The following is a 21102-nucleotide window of genomic DNA, read 5'->3' as shown; positions in this document are numbered from 1 at the left end:
ATTCTGGGTCTTGTAGTGCGGGTTTGTGTGGGGCCCCTGTAGCTCGCCGCAGAACTACAATGACCGCAGAGCATTTCGCAGCACTGCATTCTGGGGGTTGCAGTTTTCCTCCTTTCCGGGCCGATCGCTCTGCCGCGGCGAAAGGAGGCGAGCGGGAGGATGTCCGCCGTCTGGGAGCTGCTGGCTCTGAGCTCCTCTCTGCTCTTGGTTGTCTGGGGGCAGGGGGGGAAGTACTCCAGGGAGGCGAATGAGGCAGCCGCAGCCGGCAGCTCGAAGCGCCAGGAGGCCGCGGAGTTCAGGGTGGTGAAGCTGAACCAGATCTGGGAGAAGGCGCAGCGGGTGAGTCACTAATTCCGCTCCCTGCTCGCTGCCTCCCCAGGGCCTTGGAGGGGGAGGGGGGTTGCCTCCCTGCGCCCCCCCACAACCCGGGGTTCTGGAGCGGAGGCTGCGTCCACGCGCGCTGCGCCCCAGGCTGCGGTCCTGGAGCGGGGGCTGGTTCCCTGCATCCCAGGGGGACCTGGAGCGGTGGGCTTCTTCCCTGCGTGCTGGCGTCCCGATGCCCGCGCCTGGCAGCAGAGAGCAGCCTCCCCAAACCTCCCTGGCTGAAGGTGGACCCCCACCCTCCCCAGGTCCATGTGTAGGAAGCTGAACAAAAGTGTCCTGATCTTCTGAGAGGCTGAGTTGCCTGCAGCTCTGACAGGGTGAGATTTGTGGCTGCAGCTTCTGCAGATGGGGCCTTTCCTGTTGAGATGCCCAACCATGGATTGTGGGGCCTACATTTAGGCACCCGGCTTTTAAAGTATCAGCCCAGCTGCAGGAAAAAGCTCAGTTGTAAGTTGTGGTGTGTGACCCTGGTGTATCTGGGCATGGTATGAACATGTACCTCTGAGTCTTTCTTGGGTACAGCAGACCCCCAAGCTACACGAGGGTTGTGTTCCTTGCAACCTCTACATAACTCAAATTTCATGCAAGTCAGGGGGAGACAGAAACCAGGTGTTAGCCTGGTTCTGGGCTCCACAGGGGTTGCAGGATCCGGAAACCTGACCAGCACACCAGGACTAGTCAGTTTCCTGGATCCCAGAGTGGTGTGGAGCAGGAACCAGGTGGCAGCCTGGTTCCCATCTTCCCTCTGCTAGTGGGATACAGGAAACTGACCAGCCATGTGATGGTCAGTTTCCTGGATCCCACAAGTGGCGGGGAAGCTGGGAAGCAAGTGGTAGCCTGGCTCCCAGCTCCCCACCACTGGCTGGAGCCAGGTACAGCTTTTCCCTTGCTTCCCCAGATGGCAGCTTCTGCCGTGGGGCTTTTCCCCTGCTTCCCAACCTGGGGGCTGAAGCAATTTTGATTTGCATTTAACATGCATTAATGTAAGTTAAGCGCAATTCAAAATTACACATATGGGGGCGGTTACTGTGTTGCTGAAATGCAGGGCAACCTGCACCTTATGCTGACTTAATATATTCGATCACCTCTGTCTTAGGTACTTTTGTGGCCCTAATTATGATCATATCTAACCACCTCATGCTGTTTAATATTTTTGTGGAAGTGCCATTATCTGTATTTTTTATGGGTGGAGAACTGAGGCTAAGTGATTTGTCCAGGGTCACAAAGACAGTCTCTGGTGGCACAAAGACTTGAGGTCAGGTCTCTGAAGCTAGATTTGTAGTCTCCATTTTTCAGTAAACACCTAAACACTCACTCTAAATTCTAGTGTTGTGCCCTTAATGTGTACCTGCGTTCATGGGTCTCGTTCTGTACTCTGGCAGAGAACTCTGGCTGCGGATTCAGATATTATGCCCTCTTTGCATGGCCACAGGAATCTGCTACCCTCTCCACAACAGCAGTGCTCTGTTCTCCCTGCATGCCAAGTGAGACTAGCTCACCTCTGCAATTCTACACACAGAGCGAGAGCAGATGTCTTAAATCTGTCTCTCCTCACCTGTATGTATGGGGGTGGAAATTGCCATGACCCGAGAAGCCAACAGGCAGGGAAAACAGAACACCAGCATGTTGCTCTGACAGCTCTCATGGCAACGCTGGGATTATTGCTTAAAATTAATTTTGCAAAACTGACAGGTTGTTGTGAAACTCAGTAACACATTGTACAGCTATTATGTTATGGTGTGTTAAATGTGAGTTGAAGTAAAGAGCTGTGCTGTAGTCTGAGAGCTCCATGATGTCCTCTTCAGTGAGGCAGTACATTGTTTAGATTGATGCTTTGTCTACACTTAAAAGCGTAAAGCACTGCCACGTGCCTGCTGCAGGAGTGTTGGGAGAGCATTCTCGGTAAACCACCTCCACAAGGGTAGTAGCTAACTGTCCTTCGCATGGTGCTTTACAGCACTGTAACTTTTTAACTTGATAATGAAATCCCAAACCAGGTTCATTGCTGGGATTCCTGTGAAAGGTTTGTACTGTATGAGTCTTTTTCCAACACTGAGCTGTATATTATGAGTTTTGGGATCCATGGCCTTTCTGACCATTTATTAGAAGTAGCTGAATATAAAGATCTCTGGGGTTTTGCATCAAGGTGGGTGTTGCAATTCTGAATTGTGACATACAGTCACGTGTTGAAACTCAGCTGTTATTCAGTTGTAGTCAGAACCAATAAATTAGGGTTCCTCTCTATTTCCCAGAAATAAGGATGATTTATCCATGTGTGTCCAGAACTAACCCCAGTTCTCCCTAGAACTAATACATACTTGATCTGTAATTCTTATCAGAGGGCTCTCAATGCGAGGGCTCCCTTTATCCAAAGTCTGTTTCTACACCCATGCAGATTAATGACAAATTTTCCATTGACTGTAGTGAACATGGAATCAGCCCTCTAATTCTCCAAGAACCCTTTGTGCATTCATTGTCACATTCGTAGTTGCGGATCTGGTAGGTCTAATATCATCTGCTATAGGGCAGTTCCATTGTGAATTTGAAATCCCAAGAAACAGTAGGTTCCAAAGTCTACGATGATGCTGTGTCATGAAGCTCATTGAAATAGAGGACAATTCCAGTCTTTAATCAGAACCGTCTTGTTCTTGTGGGTAATGATTACAACTGAGCCTAGCAATCTTTGATAGGCCGTCTTAATGTTTTACAGATTCCTGAGGGTAGTTCCCAATGGTGTCAATTAACCATATTAACAAGGAGCAAATAATTTGACACTTGATAGCTTAATTATAAACCTCTTCTGATACATTTTCATTGCTACCTACAGTCAACTCTTAGTGCCATTTGCCAGTGTTAGTTGATAAGGTTTCGCATATATGCAGTTTACTGCTCAGTGTTTCTAGATTATATCATCCTTGAGCCTGTGTGTGTGATGATCTTCAAATAGAAGCAGTGCTTTGAGTACTAGTTTTATTGTCACTCCTTTAAATAGCCAAAATGTAATACTGTATGTTCTTCCATCCAATATTGTGATCTAAAATTGGACCAGGCAAGAGAATTCTACAGAAATTTTGGTAAATTTGAAAGGATCTTATGTGTTTTAATGTTCCAGATGTTCTTTTCTGAATTGCCTATTGAAATATGTTCTAAAATGGATTTCTATTTTAGAAGTGGACATTTTTCGGAAATGGAACACTATAATTGTGGAGGGGGAAAGGAACATTATTGAGACTGAGAAAATAATCAAAAGTTACTCAACACCAATAGAAGACATGAAAAATGAACACCACAGGCATGCAGGAAAAAACAATGGTTTGAATATTGTATGCAGAGTTTCCATTTTAAAAATAAACCTTAAAAAGGAGGTCTTAAACAAGCATGCAGGAAAAATTCAGAGAGTGAAATAAGATAAGATTTCTGTGAAATTTATTCATTTGAAAATTCCATTTTTCTCTCTCCTTGGCTGTGTGTAAACTAGAGGGTTTTGTCGATAAAGTGGCCGTTTAGCCGACAAAACTCGTGAAGCATCCAGATTCTCAAGGCATTCTGTCAACAGGAAGTCAGCAGAACACAGCAGTTTTGTCAACAGCCGTATGCTACTCCCCAGAGGAATCACACCTCTGTCAACAGAGATCTTGTGACAGAAAGCCAGTCTGAACGTGCTGGGGGGCCCTTTGTCGACAGACAGGGCTGCCAGAGCACCAGGCAGCCCTGTCTGCTGTGCTTCTGGTTGTCTGGGCAGTCCAGCCGCTCTCTGTCGACAGAACAGATTGTCCTTGTGATCCTCTTGGTTAATTTGGCCACGATCTGTGAACAGAAGTTTTATCAGAAGATATCTTTCCACAAAACCTTCTGTCAACCAATCCCTGTAATCTAGACATTGCCCCTGAGTTTAAAGTGAGTAGTAGCATGTTAACCAAGCATATGGAATATGTAGTTGCAGCATATTATAAATTAAACATCTAACTGTGAACAGTACAGTTTATTCTTAACTAGAAAAATGTGTGCCAAATGACATGGTATATGTTTAAAGGTTTTATTACAACAACTTTGAGAATCCTTGAGAGAGACATGAGTTTGCCATGTGGATTTTTTCTAGCATATATCTGTGTTAGTTTTGCATGAAAAAAAATAAACCAACACCAGTGTAAGGTTAAACATTTGCAGACTAGTGCAGTGTGTGGGATCTCAGACACTCACTCATCCATACAGCTAGTGTTATAGAAGCTGTGGAGAAGCCAATGTATGAGACTGAAGTTATGAGTGAGCTTTTAGGGTTCCGTCCTAATTAAGCAAACTGCTATACAGTGTGATCTCAAACCAGTAAAGAACATAGGTTCTGGCATACCTTTTTTGACCCAAAAAAACACATAACGATTAGTTAAAATCTCATTAACTGCAAGGGTTTGCATGCTTTGCTGAACATAGACAGACTGGTTACTGAATGTAGATTCTATGCATGTTTCATTTATCATTTTACAGCCTTTATATTAGTAAATAACTTTCACTAAGTCGGTGCAAGCTTCTAAGTTTAGAAGTGAATGCAATCACTTTCCAAGAGATGGGCTGCTGGGCTAGCAAAGGCAATGTGTTGTAGAAAACTCAGAAAGTACCTTGCCAAAGCCAGTATTGAAGTGTTTTAATTTTTTTTCCTGACTTCATGTCCTCATTGTGTTCCACATTCCCTTCTTGCATAATGTTCACCTCCCACTCCCAAACTGCAAAAATTAATGCTACTTTGTTTTACTCTAATTTAAAGTTACAGAAATCAGGAATTTCAAAAGTTGTGGCTTCTATTACAGCAATGCAGATTCACCCACAGGGTACATCATTAATAGTAGTTCTAGGTATGGGGTTTTGAACAGAGCTGTCCCACCCATAGGATGAACTGGGGCGACTGTTGTTGAAAATAACTTTTCTAGCATCAACACAATACAACTGCAATTTCAAAATTATTTTGAAGTCGTGGTTGGCTTATTTCGAAATAGGTAAATCTCATTGCACAAGGAATAGCACCTACTTTGGAAGAGCTGTCTTGAAATAGACTATTCCCTGTCTAAACAGATCCTACTGAAATAAGCATTAATGCGTCCAGAGGCTGTATTTTGTAGTAGGCTCTGTTGTGTTTAGACACTGTAATTCAAACTAGCTTAGTGCAATTTTGAAACGTATTTTGTGTGTAGCAGCATTATTTCAAAATAAACTATTCTGGAATAGCTTTTTCAGAATAACTCTGCTGTGTGGACATAGCCTTTGAGACCTATCAGCCTGCTTTTAATCCATTTAAAGTGTGTTAAGTTCATTTCATATCATTCTAATTTTTTAATCAGAATGCCATGCATTACCAAATCAGATGCCTTACAGAATTTCAAGTATATTACATCAATGCTATCTTTATCAATCAAACTTGTAATCTCAGTTTTAAAAAATCAGGTTAGGTTGGCAGGATCTGTTTTCCACAAACCCATGCTGACTTGCATTATTTACATTACCATTGTGTATTAATCGAGTCCATAACAGCCACTGCATTAAGTTGCCCAAAACTGATATTAAGCTGAGAGGCCTGTAATTACCTGGGTTCTCTTATTTACCCATTTAAAAATTGGCAAAACACTGGCTTTCTTCCAGTCTTCTGAACTGTCCCTGAAAATCAGCACAAACGGTCCATCCAGTTAATCTCCAGCTTTTTTAAAACTCTTAGACATGAGATATCTGCCCCCACTGATTTAAAAATCTCCTGTGTTCTATTAATGCAGTAACAGGAGCATTTCCATAAGCTACTTTTAGTTGTTATGTTGAATATTAACCATATTTGTTGGAATAGAAATATTTCACTGGAGTATTTTGTAACTCAGTTACTTTAGAAATCTCTGATTGCTTTAGAACCAGAAAGTGAAATTGACTAGCTGTCCAAGATGAAGAAATGGGGGCAGTGAGAAGGAATAATTAATGCAATTAAATATTTCAAAATCTTTGTTTTCATAATCTGCAGTCTCAGATTTTAAAAAAAAAAAAACATTGATGTCTTGTTACAAGTTCCCCTTCTCAGATGCTTTTCTTTCCTCCCCAACCAAAGCTCAAGAGAGTTAATTTCTCTTTCAGTTTTTCTAAAACTTAGCTCCAGGAGCAGATTCGTTTTATAACACACACGGCCAATGCTGCTATTGCAGAAATGTTTGGGACCTAAGCAACAGTGGTAGTTTTAGCAGATAGATATTAAGGGCCAATTGGATCATGAATGTCCATGTATACAGTGTCTAGCCCAGAAGTCCCTGTGGCTGACACTGTCCCATTTTGGTGGAATATCAAATATTTGTTTTCTATGCCAGTCCTAGCAACAGTGGTGACTTCTCAACTATGAACGCACGTGCACGTGATTACAAGTCTAGTGACCACAAAACATTTCTCTGTTCTCATTAGCTTCATCTATCAGGTGTAAAGCTGGCAGAGCTACATAGCGACCTCAAAATACAAGAAAAGGATGAGCTGAGCTGGAAGAAGCTGAAGGCTGAAGGGCTAGATGAAGATGGGGAAAAAGAAGCCAAACTTAGACGCAATTTAAATGGTAAGGAATCACTTAGCTGAAGAGGGCAGAGTTGTCACTGAGTTACCTAGTTACCTGGATTTATTTTTAGGACCTTAAATAAATGTCCTGACTTTCCAAGACTGCAAGCACACACAACTCCTATTGAAGACACTGGGAAATGCAAGGGCTGGGCACAGTATCTACAGTGGGATGAGATTGCTAGCTTTAGGTACCTAGGGTTTGAAAACTTTTGTCTCAGTAAAAGCCCAGGAAAAAGTAAAACAGCATTTCACCTTCTTTGAGAACCCGCTTTTTGCCCTGTTGATGTTTGTTCCATTTATTTTTAAACACTTTGTAAGAAATGGAAATTCTCTTGACTCCTGAAACTGACCCATACAGCTATTACATTGTGTATAAAATCTTCATCTCAGTTTTGCACCTGCAAAAATTCAAGCCAGTATCTGAAAAGACAGCACTGTGACTTGCTTGAGTTCACTTAGCAGTGCCTTAGACCCAACATCACCTGATTCCCGTTCTGTCACTAAACTCTGAGGCCGTCCTTCCTCTCACACATGCTCACTCTGGGTCTGTCCCTCAGGCTGTTCTACAGGCAGCGAGGGCTTCTGGAGAGTGTGCCTGTCTGTGCCCCGTCTCCTAACATGATGTACTGGTAACTTGGAGAATCTAAGCTTAAATTTACAAAGGAGTATAGTGTGCAGCATATAAAAGTTTATAGTTACAAGCCAGGATTCAGGATGCCTGACTTTGCAACTGATTTGCTTCACGGGGTTGAACTCTGTTCCTATTTTGTAGATATGAAAAGGTGCCACAATTATTCCTATTTAACAGTGAGTTGAGCATTGACTAATGTTTGAGAATTCTTTCAGGGTCTCTATAGGTGGCATAGTGCTGATGGCATTGATATATTCACGTTACATCGTGCCCTGAAATCAGCCTCCATTCCATCAGGCTTTTCTGTGACAGTAATTTAAGATTTGTAGTCAGAGTTCCTTGAGGTAAAATAAACTATTTTAGCAGCTCATCTGGACACGCACGGTATAATTGCTATCACTGTAGTAGCCCAAACAAACTTTAACCTTAGAAATCTGACAGCCTCAGCAGTGTCCCTTTGTCACCCTTCCGATAGTTCAATGCTGTTGCAAACTCCTGACAAATTGGTCAGCAAAAAATGACAGTGAACAGGATGTTTATAACATAGTGTTTTTCTTAGTTTGCTATAAAATCATATGGTTTAATTGGTCATTGGTCGCATACTAACCAAACATATATAAATTCATTTCTAATAAAGGAAAAATATTAATACTGTCTTAACAGTGGTTGCTATTGTAGTTAATACTTGTCACCAGCTACAATACAGTTAGCAATTCTTAAAACAGGAAACAATACTATGGGAAGTCTGTGATAAATGATAGTCTTTTGATAGTAGCCATTATGTTTGCCGTGTCTTATTGTTGTCTTTATAACTGGGCAGTGAATTTCTGTATCCCATTTCAGTATGTGCTGAATGAAAGTGGTTTTACAGCTTCAAAGCACTACATGAAACTGACATTTCTGTGCCCAAAATGGGGTAGGTACGTAGCAGATAGTTCAGATGGCAAACACTGCACCTTGAAGATTGATTTTTTTTTTTTTTAACGTGTAGACTTGTGGTAAATAAAAAGTAAAGGAAAGTGGAGCTATTTTACGCTTGTGTTTGATCTGGTTTATATGGTATTTCATGTGTTAACTTTCTTAAGGGGCTAGGGTTGATGGGCCTCATGGCAGATGTGTGCCTTAAGGAGAGGGCAAAGATGTAAACACCATGCTCTTGAGTGGGTCACCAGTGAGAGGATCAAATCTGGAATCTCTGGATCTTAAAGTGTGAGTCTCTGCTGCCTGAGCTGAAAGATGCAGCTCTGTTAGACAGAGGTGTAGCTATTGATATATACGTATCAATAGAGGAATAGAGAGCACCTCATTGAGTAGACATGGATTCCACTGACTCTCAGGAAAGGTGCTCCAGGAAAAGATGGAGGGTGTGGGGGTTTTTTTGGTGTTTTGGGGGTTTTTAGGAGGAACAATATACTATTGGTTCTGATGTTTCCTGTTTCTCACTTACAGTAATTATGACTAAATATGGAATGAATGGAAAGAAAGATGCTCAACTAGTAGATACAAATTACATCAAAGATGGCACAGAAAGTGATGTACTAGATGACCCAAGACTGGAGAAATTATGGAACAAGGTGTGTTTAATTTCTGAGTATTTCTACATAAGATATAAATTTTCATTTAAGTTTGTGCATAGAGGTTTCTAGAAAACTCGACTTGGACTAAGAAGATTTAAAATTCTGTCTCCCAACACTGGGGCAGATGCTATGACTTGTTGAGTCCCCTCACCTTTCATCAAAATCATTGGGTGTTGAGGGCCCATTCCTCTGAGGATGTAGACCACTATGTGTGAGTGAAATCTTGGCTGCAGTGAAATCAATGGGAGCTTTGCTAATGACTTTACAGGGTCCAGAGGTTCACTCTGAGACCATGAAAGGATACAGCTGTGTATTGTAGGTTTGGTTTTGTTTAAATGGTTAAACTTAATTAGAAGTATTTCATAAAATTATTTTAAAGGATGTTTTTAACATGAAAACCTCATCTTGTAATGTTTGCAAGTAAAGCTTCCAGAGTTTGTGCTCATGTCTTAAAAACAAGAACTGCTCCAGCTTGGGCAATTTCAACAGACTGGCAGAACCTGCAAAAAGGAAATAAATGAAATTAGTGAAAAGTTTCATTTTTAAAATTTTTACTACTCTTAGGCTACATCTACATTAGCACGTTTTTTCAAAAAAAGCCGGGGCTCTTTCAAAAAATCCTTCGGAGCACGTACACACACAATGCGTTCTTTCGATATTAAATCGGAAGAACTTGGTAATTTTTTCTGGCATCCCTCTTCCTCTCCTGGATGAGGAAGAGCACGTTTCTCTAAGGGCCATTTTTTTGACAGAGCAGTCCTCATGGTGCCGGATTTTTCAATCTGCAGCATTTCCTGGCTCATTCTTTCAAAAGAGCAGCTGGGGTGTGGCCATTCTCTATTGAAAGAGCGGATTGATTTTTTTCTTATCTGTTTTTTTTGTTTGTTTGTTTGCAATATTTCAAAAGAAGTTTATTTTTTTAAGAAGAGATCTTCCGAAAACTTCTTTTGAAGGACCACTGTAGCATAGCCCTAGCCTTAAGGTGCTGCAAGTAAAACAGCAAAGGGAGTTTTGTTTTTATGTTTTAATAAAATCAAATTCAACCTGACAGTGCCCTTTTTTAAAAAATGACAGAAAAAAAACAAATCACTTCGAAGTGTTCCCCAAACAAAATCTGAGCTTCTGGCTCTGTACAAGTATGAAAAGATTTCACTTTTAACCTGTGGGAAGGAAGATGGAGCAACGGCCATCCCTTTACCAGGGCAGCACATTGAGTTCCTCTAACTGTGAATCCCTAGTACAATGGGAAACAGCACAGTGCAGGCAGGGACATGACACACAGTGCCAGTAGAAGGAGAACCTCTATTCAAGAACTCTTGTATACGTCTCTAGTCCTTAACATAAGAAAAACCCTATAATCCAAGCGTGTAGTTCATGTTTCTGTCATCAATAATGGTTCGCTTCCTAAAGAATGTGTGTGGTGGGGATTATGCTCCACAATAATAGAAATAATAATAACAATTTTCATCGTGTCTCTGAATATTGGGGAGGTGAGATCGTGGTCCCCATTAAAGTTAATGGTAAAGCTCCCATAGAATTCAGTGGGACCAGGATTTCACTCCATGTCAACGTTCTGCCCTCATATCAGCACAGTGAAGTATAAAACAAAGATATTTTGAAGTGGAACTTGTCCTGCAGTTTAAAAAAAAAAAAAGTGAAGGAATTTTATTTGGCAAGTGAATATATGTTGTGTCACTTGGAAATGAAAAGGAGTTATAGTTTATGCTCTTATGAATGAGACATAAGAATGGCCATGCTGGGTAAGAACAAAGGTTCCTCTAGTGCAGTATTCTGTGTTCTGATCATTTCCCCAGAGGTGCCTGGAACTGGCCACTGTCAGAACACATCATCATCAAGTGATCCCTGTTACTCGTTCCCAGCTTCTGTCTGTCATAGGTTAGCGACACCATCAGTGTCCATCTTGGCTGATAGCCATCCATGGACCTATCCTTCATTAATTTAGTTCTTTCTTTAATCCTGCTGTTGTCTTGGCCTTCACAGCATCCCCTGACAAGGAGTTCCATACATTGACTATGCACTGTGTGAAGAAATACTTCCATTTATTTGTTTTAAACCTGCTCCCTATTAATTTCATTTGGGTAACCCTTGGCTCTTATGTTATGAGAAGAGGAAATGCTATTTATTCTAGCTACTTTCTCTACAGCAGCCATGATTTTTTATAGTCCTCCATTCATCTCCCCAGTAGGTCATCTTTTTTCCAACCTGAAAAATCCCTGCCTTATTAATACAGAAACCATTCCATACCTCTAACCATATTTGTTGCCTTTTGCTGAACCTTTCCCAATTCCAGTATATATATTTCCTGAGATGGAGTGACCATATCTGCAGACAATATTGAATATGTGGGTGTACCATGGATTTATATGGAGGCAGTATGATATTTTCTCTCTTTTTCTCTATCCCTTTTTAATGATTCCCAACATTCTATTTGCTTTTTGACTGCTGCTGCACATTGAGTGGACGTTTTGAAAGAATGAAGCATAATGATACCACAGTCTTGTTATTCAATGGTAATAGCTAATTTTGACCCCACCATTTTACTTGGATACTTGGGATTATGTTTTCCATTTGTATTTTTTTCAGGCCAAGACCTCTGGAAAATTTTCTGATCAGGAACTGGATAAGCTGTGGCGGGAATTTAAGCATCACAAAGAAAAGATTCATGAATATAATATCCTGCTAGAGACTGTGAGCCGAACAGAAGGTGCCTAGATATTGTTTTCAGAGCAGTGCAGGCGTCTCTCTACCACTTGCTCAGATGTTTTAAAGTATCTTTAAAATCCTAAAGATGGTATCTTAGGTTTATTTTAGGATTGCTTTGCAGATGAATGCCATTCACAGATACTCACAGGGCACAAATGCATGTCCTCTGCTGAGAATTGGTGTAGCTAATGCAACAGTTGCTGTTCTTCATTTTCTAATGCCTGCATGTGTTTCAGCAAGCAAGGAGATTGTCCGCTGAACAAGCTAAATTATGACTTTTTCAGAAAAAAAGTACTGAGACCCTGTTCTAGCATTTGGGCCCTGATCTGGTAGAATATAGCTCCTTGGAAGCACCCAATGTGTAGGGGAAAAATCAGATCCTGGGCTCTAGTTGAAGGGGAAGGATGGAGTTAAGGCTAGAGCCACATTCTTCCCAGCTAAGGTCTGTGCAGAACCTAAGAGGACAGGAACAAAGGTGGCTTTATGCCACTTTGTCTTACCTGCTGCTAAGGCTTTCAGAGGTCACTTTGGTGCCTGGTGGAGGTTAGGCCACCTACATTGCTCTAACTCAGGGGTCAGCAGCCCCCCGGCATGGGTGCCAAGAGTGGCACATGAGCCACTTTTCATCAGCATGAGAGGCAGGAGCTCAGCCCTGCCCCTGTATAGCCGGGAGCTTCCTCAAAGCCGTGCCCCTTGAGGATTAACAAAAGACCAGCTAAGGCTGCCAACCACCACCTAAACAGTAAAGCTGATAAGAACTGACTGTTCCTGTGCTGCTTGCTGGGACTTGAAGGTATTTCTGTCATCTCAGGATTTGTCCTATTATGAATTATTGTTTGTTTTTTGATAACAGAAATCCACAAAAATATGATCAACCCCTCTGAAGAGGACCAGCTCAAAGAGGAAATCTTGCGTGGCAAACACACAGAGCTGAAAGACAAAATGCGAAGCATCAATCAAGGATTTGACCGTTTGCGTAAAATCAGCCACCAGGGATATGACACAGCCAGTGGTATGGTTCTCTGTTTCACATTCATTTATGAGAAGTCAGTAAGCAAATAAGCCATATAATCCAAATGAGCCTTGTGCAAAGTACTAACAAATGGTTTTGAGCCATTTAAAGGAACGTACAAGCCTTCCCTGTTTAAGTGCTGATTGTACAGATCAAGTGCCCTGTTTGTCATCTACAGAGGTCCCTCCTATAGGACAGGAAACAGATTCTCATGATGCTTCCTTTCCTCGTGCCTTTTTTTTGAATGAGGAAGCAGGGCAGACTGTTGTCCCTGAATACGACCAGAAGGTTTAGCTCTGATTCTCTGAGATCCATGGAGGCCAGGGCCAACTCTGCAGAGACCCTGTGGGTACTCGTTCTCTTTTGACTACTCATAATCTTTTTTCAGCACAGTTCCTACGAGGGCTGTGCTGCTAGAGGTGCCCCAGTGTCTGCTGCCCTGGGAGCTTCCCCTCGCAAGGAAGAAAGTTTCTTTTCACAGTGGATTGGCTCCTCTAGGCAATATTACAATACAGAAAAAAAAAATCTTACAGTCATTAAGGGACAGATCAGCATTAAATTGCCAGCATGAGTTCCACAAGAATTTTCCAAGAGACTGCGACATGATGTAAATTAAGTTCTGCATTTCTGCATCATCACCATTTCTGGATCCCCATGGAGAGTTAAATGCCAGGGAAAGGATTAAGGCTTTTATAGATAGAACACTCCTGTCTTCCAAGCCCATCCAACAGAAAACAGGTGGGATTCCATTTCCTTTACCATGAAGGCAGAGAGGGCAAGAGAGACCATACTCAGGGTGTGTCCCCCTTTGGCTTCGTTTTGTAAAGGTCTTGTAGCTAGCATACTAAAAATATAAGTAAAATGTTAGGGTTTGGCCTCCTCTAGACAGACTTGCTCAGCAATGCAGGGCACTGTGCGTGAGTTTCTCCTGTGAAGCCGGGGAGATGTTGCTGTTAATTACTTATTTTTTAAGTTGATAGTATTTGAGATCATGGTGATGTCACTAATTATGTGTTTGTTTGATTTAGAATTTGAAGAGCCCAGAGTGATTGATTTATGGGACATGGCCAAATCAGCCAATTTTACTGAGAAAGAACTTGAATCGTTTAGGGTAAGATAAAATTGAAATATGGATTTTCTCTTCAAGATTAAGAAACACTAGGGATGCTCTGTACAGGGTATAGTAGTGCACTCTTTTTCCTCCTTGTTCTTCTTCACTCACCATGATCAAGGGTGCATCTACACTTGCACTCCTCTTTCGAAAGGTATGCAAATGAGGGAAATCAGGCGTGCAAATAAGGTGCAGATTTGCATGTTTGGCATCTCATTTGCATACTCTTATTTTGAAAGAGCTTCTTTTGAAAGAAAAAAACCAGTGTAGACACTGCTCGTTCGAAAGTAAACCCCATCTTCAAAAGAATCCGTCTTCCCATTAAATAAGAGGAAGAAGGATTATTTGAAAGATGGGTTTACTTTCAAAAGAGCAGCGTCTATGCTGTTTTTCCTCTTGAAATAAGAATATGCAAATAAGGTGCCAAATATGCAAATCTGCACCTCATTTTCATGTTTTACCCTCATTTGCATACCTCTTTCGAAAGAGGAATGCAAGTGTAGACGCACCCCAAGAGACAAAGTTGCGATTCAGTTTTGCAAATGCCAAAGTATGTGTGTAACTTTCTATTTATGTGAGTAACTCCATGGTTTGTAGTGAAACTACCTATGTAAATTTATGCAGGTACCTAACTGCTCGTAAGATTGGATCCTTATTTTGTATAACGTGATCACCTTTCCAGTTGTCAACTCACCAGGTCAAGGTCAGACAGGATTTATGGGATCTGTTTCAACACAGAGCCAGTTAGGGATACTAGTACTTTATTAAGCCTATTTACTCCGAGTTACTGCAAATTATTCACAAGGTACACATTAATAAGCCAAATACAACAGGAGTATATAGGTCTGGACAAGAGGCTATTTGGCTTATGTCTCTTCTGCCAGGGGGAGTTCCAGTCCCAAAGTGCCTCACATTAGGGCTACATCTGATGTTGCTCCAGCTGGGGGAAAATCCAGAGCACTCCTGAGGCCAAGGAGTCCTGGGTGAAACTCAGCTGGGGCAGGAACTAACAGTGATTTTTATCTCTTAGCTGTTTGCTGGGTGCGTGTATACTGGCACAACACCACTTTTAACGTTCTCATGAGGCTGAAGGCTGCCGTGGTTACTCGTCTCTCTGCTTCCCATGTCTAAATGCAGGTGTCAGGAGATGATACAGCTTTCTCACGTTTTGTTTACAGGGTCCAACACTATAACAGGCTGTAACACAGGGGTGGGAACTTGGTTGTACCACAGGAATGGCAGTTCCCACTCTTGCTCTCTGAGGCCTGCAGGCTGCTCTTTAAGGCCTTTAGGCCTGCAGAGACGCCTGTTGGCGTGTTACAGGACACCAGTCATCATCTTCTAATCCCTAATTATAATGAATGCTTTGGGAAATAATGGAAAGGATGGAAACTAAAACCACAAAACATGAGCTGGCTACTTCCCCACCAGGTTATTGTTTTGCCCCTTGGGAGAAGGGATGCTCAGTGATCATCTCCGAGGAAGGAGCAGTGCACAGCTAACCCAGAGAGGCACAGCGATCCTGGTTAGTATAAACGCCTTTTTTGAGACGTGAATTACTGTGCTGCATGTGCTTGCACATTTGGGCTTTTTTAATGATGAAATTAAAAAAAAAATCTCTCTCCTGAGTTAATACCAAGCCCGATTGTCTTGTTTCCATGGCTGTCTGAGGACAGCAGTCTCTTGCATTCGTGGCTGAGAAAGCTGTGCCTCTAAGTCTGCTTGTGAATTTTGGTCTGTGCATTTATGAGGTCCTCGTAGCTCACCTGGCCTTACTGTGCCCACTTTCTAGATGACTATGTGAGGCACCGAGAGATTAAATCACCTGCCTAAGGTCATGTGCAAAATCTATTAGAGCATGTAATTGAACCCAGGTCTTGAGTGCCACAGCCCAGCCTGCCAGACCATTCCTCCTTTGGAGACATGGAGCCTGAGTGCCACACATGGGCAAACACGTTTCAATTGCATTGAACGCCATGAGCTTTGGATCAGTCATACACAATAGTGGGAAAGGTAAATAAGGCCCATGGCATCTGTTCCTGGCATAAGGAAAAATCCCCTTTCTCCTCAGCAGTAGGATCTAAAGTAAGAATGTGTAATTGTTTAGAAACAGACATTTGGGCAGAAATCTTCCTTTAGGGAAATGCCATGCACCAGTGCTAAAAGATGCTGCTGTCAGCATCACAGCCCTGTGCTGGGGTTTTGTGGCAGGAAGAGGATGGTAAGGGTCACAAGGTGTGCTTCACTGACTTGTAATGTGGGAAGAAGTGTTAAAGGTACACATTGCCTGAAATTCCTTTTAATTACACTGGAGTATTCAACAGCCAGTGCTAAACTCAGACCTTCATGTTTGTCACTTTCGCTGATCTTCAAAGCAAACGGTGGTGAGGTCTTCTGAGGAAAACAGCTTGGATAGATTATCAGCTGCTGGCGCAAAAATGTAGTGCGGTACATAGTGTGTAAAAACTGGAATGTTCTAATAGGCAAATCGTTTTCCTTTGGCAGCCCATGTGTTGAGAGGAAAGCGAGACCTCTGCTTCTGAAGCTAGAGGAGACCCTTTAGCATGGCAAAGTTTGATTTGTTCTCCGCCAAGTCAAAGCAAAAACTCTGCCTGAGGCTTGGTCTACACTAGGCAGGTAATTCAATTGCACATACACAATTCTAGCTACGGCAATTGCATAGCTAGAATCGACTTATCTGCAGTTGACTTCCCCAGCTGTTTACGAGTTTCTCCTGTTGACCTTTCTTACTCCTCGTCATGTTGAGAAACACAGGAATCGACTGCAGGCCCCAGATAGCTCGATTTTGTACATCTCTACCAGGCATGTGAAATCAAACTCCAGACGATCAACCCTGACCGGGTCAGTCTTTCCCCTAGTGTAGACATACCCTGCATCAAACTACTGGCCGACCCTGATTAAGGGTATATCTGCAGTACAGCTGGAAGTGAGCCTTGCAGCCCAGGTAGACAAGCTTGTTAAAAATAGCAGTGTGCACATTGCACTAGCAGCCAAGGCTTGGGTTTGCTACCCACACTTGGGAATAAGGTGGTTCCCCAACATGAGTGACCAACCTGGGCTTCTGCCAGTGCAGCAGCATCCACACAGTTATTTTTAACATGCTAGTGCTGGTCTTGGGAGACTGACTCCCAGCTCAAAGGTAGACATTCCCTACATGGTCTGCATGGAATCAGCCTGGTGGATTTCAGCTGGTTCTTCATGTGCAAATGTTACATCACAGAGGGAACCTTCATCATAATTGGTACCACAGTTGGCATTGTCAGTAGGTTCTGCAGTGCGGGCAATCCTCAGAAGCACACAAAGACTAATGCTGCTCTCAAACAGTATGGTCCAACAGGATCCTAGCAGGGTGTATGGGGGAGCCTGTATTTTTGCTGTCTGTGCCACAGCATAGAGGAGACCTGCTTTGTGTATAAAGCAGAAATGCCACTACAGTTGCCAAGACTCCAGAACAGTCCTGGAGAGTTTGCAGTCCTGGATGTCGCTGATGTCAGGCTGGCCCCTTTCAGCTGCAGTCGAAGAGGCCGACACTTTGATCTGTTCCTGGGACATGGCAGCTTGTGGTAAAACAATAAAGCAGATCAGGAGCTGTCTGGGCTGCCAGCCAGAAAAAGAGCTAAATCTGAGCCTTAAGGGTCTGATATTGAAAGTGACCTCTGTAAGTATTGTGTCCGCAAAAAAGCATTGTTTAAACTGTCTCTGGCACTTGTCTCTATAGTGTCCTTGTGTCTCTGAGATATTAGTGGCCTCCTTAGCTTGAGTAGTAGATGTTTGGATGCTATCTGAGTTTCTGGATGGTTTGAAGCTCCATGACCCCAGTGCTCTTCAGATGCAGAGAGCTGGAAGGGCTTTGTGTGCGACACACATTAAAACAGCATTAGGAATCTGTTGCGAGGAAATCTCAAAAAGAAGGTGGCATGTTAGCCCTGAAATGTATATTCCTTGCTCTGTAGGAGGAGCTGAAACACTTTGAAGCAAAAATTGAAAAACATCATCATTACCAGAAACAGTTAGAGATTTCACATCAGAAACTGAAGCATGTGGAGGGGACAGGAGATAAAGAACATCTGAACAGAAACAAAGAGAAATATGTCATGCTAGAAGAAAAGACAAAAGAACTGGGATACAAGGTCTGTACAAATACTGTGTGTTGTGAAGTTTCTGTATGCCCCCAGTTTAACTCTGCAGTAGAGGGAGTTTGGATTTTCCTGTGTTTAGTATCAATGCTATTGACTTATTAAATACCAGCCATCATTTGTATTACAATAGTGATTTAAGGCCCCTGTCACAGAGGCTAGCCCTTTCAGCGGAGTCAGGCACTAGCCCAAAGGCTCTTGTAAAGGAGAATGAACCAACTCAGGCATGGGTAGGTGTAATTAAATCTCCTGCTGGCTGGTTGGCAGATAATCAGCTAATGAGTCTGATAAACTGGGCTCAGCTGAGGTGATTCCCAGAGATGGGAAGTTCCTGGGGAGAGGAGCTTTCAGGAGAGGCCTGGAAGGTGTTCTCCTGTGACTAGGAACATTCAAACTGGCAAGAGGCCAACGTGGCCTGTGAGAAACTCTGCACTGCCCCTGAGGAGCTGCAGCGGACAGAACTCTACAGGCCCTGGCTACAGGACAGGATTCTTCCCAGCTAATAATAGGTACGCCTCCAAGGTGGGGCTGCAAGCCAAGAGAACCCTACTGTAGCTGGGTGGGGAATGGATCAACTAAGACTGACTGTCTCTCAGCTGTGATGCTGGGGAGAAGACCTGCTCGTATTTTTGTTGGGTCTTTGGTTAATAAACTGCACCGCTCAGAATGGGCATTGTTGCTTATATAATCTGAGTGAATTTATTGGTGACATGAGGGCAAAATGAAGCAGACAGCATATATCATACCACGTAGCCATTAGGGGGCGCTGTAGGGCAGGTGCATCCTGTGACAGCTCCTATTTGATATTGCAGTACAGTAAAACCCTGCGTTACCTGAGGGTTGCATTCCTTGCAGCCCCCACATAACTCAAATTTCATGTAAGTTGGGGGAGGAGGATCCCTCCCTCCTCCTCTGAGTCCCTGGGAGCCAGGAGCCAGACACAGCAGCTTGTGGGAGACGGGAAACTGACTAGGGGCTGCCGCTTCTGGCTCCCAAGGGGCTGAGGGGCTCCCCCCTGCTGCCGCCACCCAGGAGCCAGATGCTGCTGCATGCGGAAGTTGGGAAGCTGACCAGACACTGCTGCACCTAGCTTCTGGCTCCCTGGGGCTGAGGGGCTGCCCTCCTTCCTCTTACCACCACCCCCCCACAAGCCCCCAGGAGCCAGGCACAGCTGCTTGAGGGAGCCGGGAAACTGACCAGGTGCTGCTGCGCCTGGCTCATGGCTCCCCGGGGCTGAAGGGCTTCCCCCCGTCTTTGGCGTCCTTTCAGCACTCCACAGCTGGCTCCAGCGCTTGGAGCCGGCAACTGAGCACTGAAAGGAGCAGCTCCACAGCTTCCCCCAGGCAGGGGAAGCAGGCAGCTGGAGGCCGGGATTTCGACGTTCACATTAATACGATTAACGTGTATGTGGAAATCGCAAAAAGCAGGGGTTTACTGTACCGTTGTGTTAGGCGGTGTTCAAACGTGGGACAGTCTCAGTCCTGCAGTTTACAGTCTGAATAGAGAAAACAAACAGTGGGAAGGGAAATTAATATTGGCCCCATTTTGTCTGGCAAGATTGTTGAGGGTTAATAGACAAGAAGCCAGTAGGAAAGCTGGGCATGGAATCCTGAGTCCCAGTCCTTAACCACAGCACCATCCTTCTTGTCACAAGAGGAAATCCCAGTTTGAAACATTGAACAAGTAAACAAATGTTATGATCAGGTAACAGGTTTGGCTTTTGGGAACTGGGCCATAAAATTCTCAGTCATTGGGAAATGATCTTGTCCTTCCACAGCTTGTCAAGTGCCATAGGCACCAGTGGTAAAATGTTGAGTATGTCACAGCATTTCTTGATCATATAGTGAATATATTTTTGCTCTCTTAGGTCAAGAAGCATCTGCAAGACTTATCCAGTAGAATATCAAGAGGTCTTCAACACAATGAACTCTGAATGTATTTTCCATGTTGTGGTATGCATATACCTAATAAATCACTTTCTGCTGGGACTTACTGAATACTTAGAGAAGCAAATAAATAGTAAGCACCCAACAGGATTGTCCTTTGTAAGGAATATGATTTCAGTCCTTTTATAGTTTAATCACAGAACTGATACTGTAATTGTGAAATTAAATGTCAGTTATAAATATACCTTTAATTTACATATCTTTTATCATTTAAGTTTTGTATCTGCATCACATCAGCCTTTCAGGTACTCATTTCCAAAAAAGTAGGTACTTTATGTAAGAGCACTGCTTTTTTTTTTTTATTTACACTGTTAGGGAAAGTATATTATTCTTACAAACACATCTATGCTGATCAGCAGACTACTGACCAGGCAAACCTAAAGTGTACGTTAAAGACCTTGTACTGTGATGATTTAACAGAAAATTAAAATAATTTAAAATTACAGCCTAGTCTAGTGCCCACTGATGTAAAGTGAAAGACTTTTGCTGAATTCAGTAGACATGGGATCAGATCTGTTTGCTCCCCCCTTCCCTGTCGCTGCCACCAGCTCAGAAGCGCCCACCCACAGCACCCAGTGCTAGTGCTGCCCAGACTGCACCAGCCACCTGTGCTGAAAGGGTGGGGTGGGGTGGGCACCGTCTCCAGGCTTCCTCCTCGTACCTCAGCAGCCAGGGGAGGTGGGCAGCACACAGAGCGTCTGAGGCAGGTAAATCCTGGGAATGGGGGCGTGAGCAGTTTGGGGCTAAAGGGGTTAAACCTGGGGATGGGGCACAGGTTTGTGGGATGGGGGGGTAAAGCTTGGGGGGCGTAGATTTGTGTGTTGAGGCAGGTAAAGCCTGGAGATGGGGGTAACTTTCTAACTGGTACAAATCTTTGCATGTGCGTTGTTCATATAATAGGGGTGACAAAAAGGACAATTTGACTATTTATTAAGGACTGTCTCGTATTCACGTGCATTGCGGCTCTTGACATATTGGTTTTGTAACCAAATT

At 43.2% G+C, this 21102-nt stretch overlaps 1 protein-coding gene across 2 annotated transcripts; it reads left to right on the top strand.

The window, feature by feature from the left end:
* The first annotated feature begins 115 nt into the window (after positions 1-115).
* LRPAP1 (LDL receptor related protein associated protein 1) lies at positions 116-20304 on the top strand. 2 transcript variants are annotated; one of them, XM_074992411.1, is made up of 8 exons: positions 116-339; positions 6805-6949; positions 9032-9156; positions 11764-11884; positions 12737-12895; positions 13924-14006; positions 17981-18157; positions 20031-20304. In XM_074992411.1, exons 1-8 carry the CDS (start codon positions 160-162, stop codon positions 20094-20096), a joined length of 1056 nt encoding a protein of 351 aa, XP_074848512.1. In that variant the 5' UTR covers positions 116-159; the 3' UTR covers positions 20097-20304. The 2 variants fall into 2 exon arrangements, with proteins under 2 accessions (XP_074848512.1, XP_074848514.1); XM_074992413.1 differs by lacking the exon at positions 116-339 and adding an exon at positions 3570-3707.
* The last annotated feature ends 798 nt before the right edge of the window (positions 20305-21102 follow it).

This window comes from Carettochelys insculpta, chromosome 4, assembly GCF_033958435.1.
Source record: "Carettochelys insculpta isolate YL-2023 chromosome 4, ASM3395843v1, whole genome shotgun sequence".
Classification (NCBI taxonomy): Eukaryota; Metazoa; Chordata; order Testudines; family Carettochelyidae; genus Carettochelys; species Carettochelys insculpta.
The sequence above is the reverse complement of the archived record's forward strand: the minus strand, read 5'-3'. Positions and strand labels throughout refer to the sequence as shown.

What these genes read in the sequence shown, in the direction of transcription:
- LRPAP1 (XM_074992411.1), top strand. Translation starts at nt 160, where the DNA reads ATGTCCGCCGTCTGGGAGCTGCTGGCTCTGAGCTCCTCTCTGCTCTTG. An exon ending in AAGAACTTGAATCGTTTAGG is followed by an intron (nt 14,007 to 17,980) that starts GTAAGATAAAAT and finishes CTTGCTCTGTAG; the next exon opens with GAGGAGCTGAAACACTTTGA. An exon ending in CAAAAGAACTGGGATACAAG is followed by an intron (nt 18,158 to 20,030) that starts GTCTGTACAAAT and finishes TTGCTCTCTTAG; the next exon opens with GTCAAGAAGCATCTGCAAGA.